The sequence below is a fragment of the Vulpes lagopus genome, chromosome 5 (assembly GCF_018345385.1).
Source record: "Vulpes lagopus strain Blue_001 chromosome 5, ASM1834538v1, whole genome shotgun sequence".
NCBI lineage: Eukaryota > Metazoa > Chordata > Mammalia > Carnivora > Canidae > Vulpes > Vulpes lagopus.
The window spans coordinates 57,869,979-57,879,542 of record NC_054828.1 but is presented as its reverse complement, the minus strand read 5'-3'; the positions used below and the strand labels follow the sequence as shown (position 1 = coordinate 57,879,542).

At 46.0% G+C, this 9,564-nt stretch overlaps 1 protein-coding gene across 4 annotated transcripts in view; it reads left to right on the top strand.

Moving 5' to 3' along the window:
* The first annotated feature begins 1,766 nt into the window (after nucleotides 1-1,766).
* LOC121491104 (RAB3A interacting protein) overlaps nucleotides 1,767-9,564 on the top strand; it is a 41,479-nt gene continuing 33,681 nt past the window's right edge. The window contains exon 1 of one of the 4 annotated variants that reach the window (XM_041755559.1): nucleotides 1,767-1,923. Coding sequence is in view for 2 of the 4 variants with exons in the window: in XM_041755557.1 (XP_041611491.1) it covers nucleotides 3,012-3,226 (215 nt within the window). In the remaining 2 variants the exon portion in view is untranslated. Of the gene's footprint in view, nucleotides 1,924-2,184; nucleotides 2,269-2,876; nucleotides 3,227-9,564 lie in introns of those variants that run through there. The other 3 variants (XM_041755558.1, XM_041755557.1, XM_041755556.1) reach the window with 3 other exon arrangements.

Below are 9,564 nucleotides of genomic sequence, written 5' to 3'. Positions count from 1 at the left end.
AGATTTGCAAATGGACCAGCCTGGGACTCAGGCATAAGGGTACTTGCTTACTACTTCCAGTAGATGCTTGATGTCTTCACTCCTGTATCAAACATATCATAGGGCCTGTCCTCTTAACATTTATATACCAAGATAGTACATCTGCATGTATGCCATTTACTCATCTGCCTTTATTGAGCCAGTCATACTACATGTCAGGTCTTGTGCTAGTTGTCAAGAGATTCATAGTAATTAGGAAAATAGACAAACTGCAATTATCATTCTACGTGATAAGTGCAAGAAAGAGACAAGGTCCTCTGGGAGCAGAGTCAAGAGCACCTAACCCATACGAGGGCGGGTTAGGGCTGAGTGGCAAGCCACAGGGAAGGGTTCACAACAGAATTGATGCTTAGTCTGGATAATGAAGGATAAGCAGGAATTAGGTAAGGAAAAGGTGGAAGGTCAGGACTTAGCAAGAAAAAGGAGTAGCATATGCAAACATGACATGTCTGAGAGAGTACAAGACTGCAGAACCCAGTAGTTTGTTGTATGCTGAGTTTATCCATCCCACCTAGTTATGGTTAATGCCTGTCTCCCCTGCTATGTTCCAGTTCTTGCAGCGGAGATTGTGTGTCATGGTTTCTTTGTCCCTGTGTCCAGCAGTAGGCACAGAGATGGAGCCCAGTAAATGATGAGTAATACTATTCACCCAGGACAGGACATCAGTGGAAGGGAGGATAGTTAGGAGTCCACTCATGGAGGAAGATTATCTCGTGACAGTGATAGGAAATGGGATAGATTTAATAATTACTTGGGAATTAGAATGGATAAGACTTGCTACATTGGCCATGGGATATAAAAGAGTAAATAATGACTTTCCAGATTTCTGTGTGGATTATAGGTGGATGAAAACAACAACGTTATTAATAATAATAGCTGATATTCATGAGGCCCTGTGCATCATGCAGTACGCTCTTTTACATGTATTAGACCATTTAATCTCTGAACGAGAAAAAAAAAAAAACTCAGTATTATCCCTGCTTACCGAGGAGAAAATTGGGACTATTAGAGATCAACTTGCCCAAAGTCACCCAGCCAGCAATAACGATTTCAAGCCCAGGAATTGATTCCTGTGGTCCTAATCTACTCCTCTTCATTGCCTCTTACCAATATGATCAATATTTATAATGATGGCTCAGTTTAATGTCTGTCCTATAAATTGCACGTCTTTTGCTAAACCTAGAGACATAAACGGTGATCGCCCCTTTTGGATCCGAGTTGGGAATTCCGTGCTGTATTTTCACTTTTCCTATCTGGAGAACTCAAGTGGGGTGGAAGTTTGGTCTAAAAAAAAAAAAAAAAGTTGACCCAAAAGATGAGAGAAGGCGGGCACAGAAGGGACATTCTCGAATGCTCTAGGCGCTGTGCAAAGGATGGAATCCGGTGTGTCCCACCCCAGTCGCACCCCCCCCCCCCCCGCACAGGGTAAGGTACGCGTGGACGGCGAGTTGCAGGTTGTGCTCGCGGCCCCCCACTCGCGCCGCCTGCCGAGCCCAGGGCGCCCCCGCCCCGCGCCGGGAGCCCCCGTTCCCACGGCAACCGCCTGCCCAGGCACCTGCCGCGCGCCCCGGCCCCTGCGAAGACCCCGCCTGGCACCAGGGGGCGCCGGAGCGCGCCGGCTTCTCCCGCCCCCGCAGGCCCCGCCCCCGCAGGCCCCGCCCCGCCCCCGGCCCCGCCTCCGGCCGCTCCCGGCGCTCGGCCCCGCCCCCCGCGCAGGCGCAGTCCCGCGCTCCCCCGGCGGCCCCCGGCGCAGTGCGCCCGCCGCGGCCGAGCGTGTAGCGGCGTCTGCCGGCCGCCCTGTGCCCTCGGCGCGGCTCCCGGGCGCGCTCGGTACCGCGCGAGCGCTCCGCTGGGCGCGGGCAGCGGCCCCGGTGGTTTCGTCAGGTGAGTGCAGCCGCGGGAGGCAGAGGCCCGGGCGCGGAGCACCGCCCCCCCCCCCCCCGCGGCGCCCGCCTCCCGCCCGCGAGCCCCGAGCGGCGGCCGCGCAGGTGCAGGTGCGGGTGCAGGTGGGGGCAGGGACCCGGCGGGCGGCGGCGGCGGGCTCGGCGCCTCGGGGTGTCTGGGGCGGCGGGCGGCGGCAGCTCCTCCCCCGGCCCCGGCCGCGTTACTCATTAACTGCGCGGCCCCGAGCGCCCGCGGCCGCGACCCGGAGCCTGGGGTACCTGTCGGCCGGGCGCGCGCGGCTCGGAGCGGGGGGCGGGGGGGGGTCCCGAGAGAGCGCCCGAACAGGTGGGGACTCCGCGCCGCGCGGGACCTGGGGCGGGGATGGGGGCCCGCGGTCGCGGGGGGGGGCGGGTCCCGAGAGCGCCGGAACAGGTGGGGACCCCGCGGGGGGCGGGACCTGGGGCGGGGATGGGGGGCCCGCGGTCGCGGGGGGGCCACGGGGGGCGGGTCCCGAGAGCGCCCGAACAGGTGGGGACCCCGCGGGGGGGCGGGACCTGGGGCGGGGATGGGGGGCCCGCGGTCGCGGGGGGGCCACGGGGGGCGGGTCCCGAGAGCGCCCGAACAGGTGGGGACCCCGCGGGGGGGCGGGACCTGGGGCGGGGATGGGGGGCCCGCGGTCGCGGGGGGGCCACGGGGGGCGGGTCCCGAGAGCGCCCGAACAGGTGGGGACCCCGCGGGGGGGCGGGACCTGGGGCGGGGATGGGGGGCCCGCGGTCGCGGGGGGGCCACGGGGGGCGGGTCCCGAGAGCGCCCGAACAGGTGGGGACCCCGCGGGGGGGCGGGACCTGGGGCGGGGATGGGGGGCCCGCGGTCGCGGGGGCGGGTCACGGGGGCGGGTCCCGAGAGCGCCCGAACAGGTGGGGACCCCGCGGCGCGGGACCTGGGGCGCGCTGAAGCCGTGGGCCTGGCCGCGGAGTCCCCCCCGGAGGGACGAGCGACGCGCGGGGCTGGGGCGTAGGGGTCACGGTGGGCAGGTGTGGGCAGGTGTCGGCGGGGCCGGCCAGCGCCGGTGGACTCCACAAGTGACGATGCCAGGTGGACTCCGCGGCGCGCGAAGAGGTGCCAGTTGTGGGATTAAGGAAGCAGACCTGCCTGGCTGGGGGCAAGGGCTTGCGGCCGGGGAATGCGGGGTGCCCCGTGCCGACCCTGAAGCCGCAGCCGGTGTAGGTTCGTGGAAGGACCGCGTATCCCGAGGCCACCTGTTTCACGCTCCTCTTTCCCGCTCCAGCCCCTTCCTTTCAGGGTAGGAAAAAAAAAAAAAAAAGCCACGTGATCTTTTGCCGTGGAATGATTGCATAATTGGAGGAGACCGATAAGCGGATTAAAACTGTCCTGTTGTAAATTGATCGGAAGACCCGGGTTCTGTTCCTTATCCTCATTCTTATTTTGTTGTTCATACGGTTGGTTTTTTGTTTTTGTTTTTGTTTTTTTTTTAAAGGTGAGTGACAAATCAAGGGGAAAAGAGGCAGAATAGATTTGTAGACCAGTCATAGTAAATATTTGATACTGTTAAATATTCCACCAGTTTTATGGGGCCTTGTTCTGTTAACGTTTGTTATTTATTTACTAGTACTAGTACTGTGCATTTTAATAAGGCTTTCCATGTGTGGACAGACATTGAATCTCAGCTGTGGTTTATGGGATCTAATCCTAAAGCCCTTGTGGAATTTATAGAAGTTACTGTAGCAGTTCCTACTATTTTACTACAGTAGCGTATTCCTTATTACTGGAAGCATAGCCTTTGAATTTTTCTTTTTTCATTTTCAACTAAAGTTAATGTATTAGTTCATATGTTCATTAACCAAAGAGGAACACTTTACTGTAACTCCTCCTTGTGTGTTTGGCCAACAATTCAACTGTGATATTGAATACCTCTAACCTTTTACCAGGTTAGATACTTGTTTGGCAATTTGTGGGTTTTCTAATTAGATATACTGTACTTTTTGAATTAGTATAGTTATGCATAATCTTCCTTTAGTATTTTTTTTCCTGTAACTTTTTTTAAACCCTCCCCGCGACACACACACACAGGTATTCCACAAATAATTTTTATAATGGAAAGTTTCTTAGAAATCTGGATCCCCAGCAGTGTTTAATACAGCAGAGCAAAAACTTGTAGTTCACAGTAGTTTTGCATCTATTATTGTAGTTAGTGCATTTTTCCCCCCTCTTCTCGGCGGGACTGACCAAACCATCAGTTAGCTAGCGAAATGAAAAACTATTAATCTGTTTTGAAGTTTTATTTCCATTACTTACTGTGCATGTGATCTTCAGTAAATCATATAACCTCCCTAAGCTTATTTTCTCCATTTGTAAGAGGATAGAGTATTAGGTCAAACCATGTGACTGCCAGTTTTCGACTGTTTTCAACATGATTCAGACTAATAGGAAGGAACATTTTAATGGGGGGGGATGCGAATTAAATGAGTACTCCACGTGAGATGTGGGGGATGGGGGAAAGCAGCAAATACTAGCTTGGTAGTGGGCCATACACTGTGTCCTAGGTACCTTGACTCTTTTGGTCTCGAATTCCTGGGATATAGGTGGTATTATCACATTTTACAGATCAGGAAATTGAGGCTCAGGTAAAATAACTTGCCTGTGGTTACTTAGTTGTCAGTGGTCTTATAGATGATTAATGGCAAAGCCGGGATTGAAATCTGAGTATGGCTGCCCTAAACGGAACTCTTAACACGCTTGCTCCTTCCATTCCTTTCTACATCTTCTGTAGAAGAGCTTTATAGTTTTAAGGAGACAGCTGATGAAAGGTGTTATTGTCATTTGTATTTCTAATTTAAAAGCATCCAGGTTTTCTGGTGATGGTGCTACCGCTACTGCTTCTCCTGCTATTGAGCTTATAGCTTACTGGGTGTCAGATTCTGGTCTAAGCACTGTCCCAAGTCATTGACTCTCATAGTGACTTGGGAGTTAGCTAATGCTTTGTTCCATTTTATAGTTGAGAAGACTGAGACACTGGGAAGTTATGTAGCTTGCTTTAAGGTCACACGGCTAATGAAGCGACAGGACTGGATTAGAAAAGTCAGGCAGTTTGTGTTTAATGTCCATGCTCTTAACGCTACACCCTACTACTTCATGCGTAGATTGTAACACTGAATTGTTTTTAATTAAGCTTTTATGAGATACTTAATATTAGTATAATAAGTAATTCTTGATGTGTCACCAGAGATTTGTAAATGAGATCTTCATTGAGCATCTATCTACTCTGCAAGTCACAGTGAGAAGTGAAAGGAAAGGATTCATGGAGCCCAGAAGGCAGGCCTTATAATCACTCTTGCGTGTTTTGTAAGTTTCTCAGAATTTAGAAGTCATGTTTCACACGTACCTGTTGTCATTTTAAGGAGTGCCAAACAAGACAAAGCATTAGAAACAGGTGGAGAGTGGGGAGGAAGGATGAGTTGTGGGCAGATAGTGCGTGTTAAGGTAATGAGGGAAAACTTTGAGGATATTCGGAGGGAGTACACTTTTTCAAGTGTAAAGCTTTATCTCACATAAAGTTTCAGTTCAGGTGTAGTTCACTAAAGGGTAGTAAGTTGGTTCCTAAATTAAATACTTCAATTCTCCTGGGTATTTTAAAAATAAAATATCTGAGCTTTTGAAAACTCCTTACTAGCTAATTTCTCCTGTTCTCCTTAGTTTTGCCAGGTAGTATTTCTTTTTTTTCTCTCTCTCTCTCTTTTATGCTTCCAGAGTACGGAATACATGCTTTTCTTAGTTTTGGCAGTCATATTGTCTTCTAATGTTTGTTGACAGTGAGTTCTCTGTCTCTAGTGTACTGGTGCCTTGAAGAAGGCAGGGCCTAAGTCATCCTACTCCGTGTTACCACTTTAGCACTGGGCCTGGAACCCGGAGGTACTGGGCTGTGTTTGGTGATGCGTGTCAGTGGAAGAATGTCAGGATGCACTGAGGTTGATCCAGCAGGAGTAACGGAAGTATGTGCAGAGTAAGAATCGCAGGGACTAAGGGAAGGAGGGGAGGGATATACTTCCAGGAGGTAGCATGAATTTGCTGTTTTTCCCTCTGTTTTCCTTTTCAACTTAACAACTAAATGAGGTAGTTTTTATAAGCTTGAATGGTATCTAGTCATGGTTAGAAAAAGGTGAAAAAGTCATCTTGATTTATCTTAGAGTATGGGCATCAGAAAATTAGAAAGCTGTAGCCATACGCTGAGATTACTCAGAGGAAATGAATGGAAATTATTGAAATAGTTCAAGTTTGTAGAGGATTTATTTATTGTAGTTAGCAGGGTTGTAAACATAAGCGTACGTAATGGGGTGGATAGAAGTCTACACACGTGAACTGTCGTCTGGTATAAAGAAACTATGCAAGTACGTGAGAGTAACTTAGAAGCTTAAAAGAGCATACGATGCTAAGAATTAATTTTTTTTTTTTTGCTATGAATTAATTAAATAAGTGAATGGTAATTTGATGTGCCCAGATAGTAGTAGTGAGTGTTTGGGAGCATCTGGTTGAGAGGTCAGGGTAAAATATAAAAAACAACCAAAATAAATTCAGAAAAAGTAAAGTACTTTTTTTCAGAAAAGTAAAAATGCATTAATTTTTTATAGGAAGAGAATTACATTTGAACTCTATATGTCAGGAGAAAACTTGTTTTCCTTTTTATGTTAGATAAATAAGGATCCCTTGTGGTTGTAAGACAAAACTTAGTATGCTCTTGTGATTTTTCTCTTTCCTGTATTCCTTCTTAGATCCTTTTTTTTTTTTTTTAATTTATTCATGAGAGACACACAGAGAGAGACAGAGGCAGAGACACAGGCTGAGGGAGAAGCAGGCTCCACCCAGGGAGCCCGATGCGGGACTCGATCCCGATGCCGGGTCTCCAGGATTACGCCCTGGGCCGAAGGCAGGCGCTCCACTGCTGAGCCTCCCAGGCGTCCCCCCTTTCTTATATCTTTATAGCACGTGTTTGTATTGTGCTTTGCAATCTCTGCAACATTTTTACACTGACAGGTAAGCCATTTGATTTTTTTTTCAGATATAGGTACGGGAGGTAATATCACCCATTTATAGATGTTGAAACTGAGGCCCAGAGAAATTAAGTGACTTGTGCAAGTTTACACAGCTAGTTAATGACAGAACCTGAGCTAGAAAGGTTTTCTGAAACTACTTTGATAAAATGCTCAGGGTGCCCCAAACTTTTTACAAACTCAGTTTATCTAGTCTTGATACTCTTTCAAGGAACTTGATTGTTTTACCTCTATTTTTGAAACAAAGGTAGGCTGGAATCACTCTACTCTTTCTGCTTTGCTGTTCATTCCCTCTCTAAAGACTTTTATTGCTTTTTTTTTTTTTATTTATCCAGTCAACATACATCTCAGTGCCTGCTGAATGTTGACATATATTCTTGCACATGTAAAATAAGAAGGCTTCCACTATTAGGAAAAAGAAACTTGGAAAACATTATTTTTTAATATTTCTGTTCTAAGAATTTGTAAATACAATATTCATAAGCCAGTTGCTAAGTTCTGAGCATTTTCTGAAAACCCTTAATTTAAGGATTTGCAATAACTAGCATCTCTAAATATGTCAGGTTGTGCATTTGCATCCTGTAAATTCGTAAATGGAACTTAATTTGTGATCTGTTTTAATAAGAGTGGGAAGATTGTGTAGCTTGATTGACCATCCAATTTTTCCCTTCAGTTATTAATTAAATTTACACTTATCAACATAGAGTGCTTCTTAAAATAGAAATGTGCTTTTTTGTTACTGTTACTACTAAAATATTTGAGAAGCTGACTTTAAAATTATGGTGAATATTAATGGGAAAATTATTTATATATGTAAATACCACACATATATTTTTCCCCTTTGTTAATACAGTATTTGAATAAGTTTTAAAGCTGTTTAATTATGGAGAATTTCAAATAAAATAAGTAGATGCAAAAATGTAATGAACCTCAAAGTTCCTATCATTTAGCCCAGGAGTCAACGAACAGGGTAAGTCCTGTCCTATCTACTTCTCCCCTTCTTGTATTACTTTGAGCAAATTCTAGGTATTGTACACTTTCATCTGTAAATACTTCAATATGTTTTTTAAACAATGAAGAGTAGTTACAATACTGTTACACACTTTTAAAAATTAACAATTCTTTAGTATCAAATATCCAAGCTTTTTTGAATATTTAGGGGTAAGACCGCAATAATCAAGCATCTGTTTATTTTTATTTATATGCTTTCTTCCCCTCCTCCAAGTTCTATAAGAGGCTGAATTAGTATTTTAAATCCCACAAAACGGCAAAATAGAGCAGGAAACGATGATAGCAAAGAGAATATAGGAAAAAAGAAGACAAAGCAATAGTGAATGCTCATTTCAGTAGCCATGTGCTAGAGAAACTTTAGTTTTCCCTTTCTGGAAGTAAGACAAGGGTTCAGAGATTAAACAGTACTCTATTTAGATTACTAGAGTACTGTACATTAGATTACTAGAGAACAGATTACTGTTCACTCATTTATGGTTCGTGGAGTGAGACCTGCCCTAGAGAGCCTCTGTCTTGATCTACCCTTTATCTGAATCCTGCCTCTCCACCCCACAATCAGTTTTGCCTTTTAAGTGGTTCTTGGGTGCAGTAGAGTCATGTTTCAGAATGACACACAGCAGGGTTAGAATCCTAGCCATTATTTACTGACCATTTGAGTTTGACAAAATTACCTTTTCCGAACCGGTTTCTTTTTCTGTAAAAAAGAGATAAGAGCCAGTTCAAAGGATGCTGCGAGGAATAACTGGAATAATGTATATGTGTGTATGTCATACATGCAGAATGTGTGTGTATGTGTAAATGTAGGTCACACTCTTGTGTGTTTATATATGTATATGTGCACCTCCATCCCTTGCATCTCAAAGTATGACCTTGATCAGACCTTTAACCTCTTGGCGAGCCTGTTGCAATAACCTCTTAACCAATTGCCTCTAGTCTCTCCTCTCTAGTTAAAAGTCCTCACTGCCTTGGGAGTCATTTTTTCCTAATGACTCCATCACAGCACTTGCTCAAATGTAGATCTCACCGTCTCTTCAGGATAAACTACGCATTTTCCATGTTAAATGAAGCTTTTAATGATCTGTCACATGTTTGCTTCTCCAGCCTGACTTTGTCACTCTCTCCTTTGTTAGTTTCATTAGTGCCAAACCGTTATTCCCTGACTGTCCTGTTTTATTGCCTTGTCCATCTATTGGACTCCTACTCAGCATTTAAAATCTAGCTTATATTTTACTTCTGCTTGAAACATTCCATTCCCCCACAGCCCTCAGGGTAATCATTTAGTGGCTCGCAGCAGGCTGTGCACCATCTCTTTAGTCCATTTTTGTAGTGCCATTCTTAGAACTTGGTGCCAGCATTTGCCCTGAGGATTGAAGCTGACAATCATTCTTCCGTTCTATGTAGAATGAACACGATTGATAGAAAATTTTATTTCAGGTGCACTAATATATGGTGCATATATTTGTTAAATAAAAAATATTTGTTAAATATGTTTTAAACGTTAATGGTTTTTAAGCAAGTGAATGAATAGATGGAATTTGTTAACACTCCAATTCATTATACACTA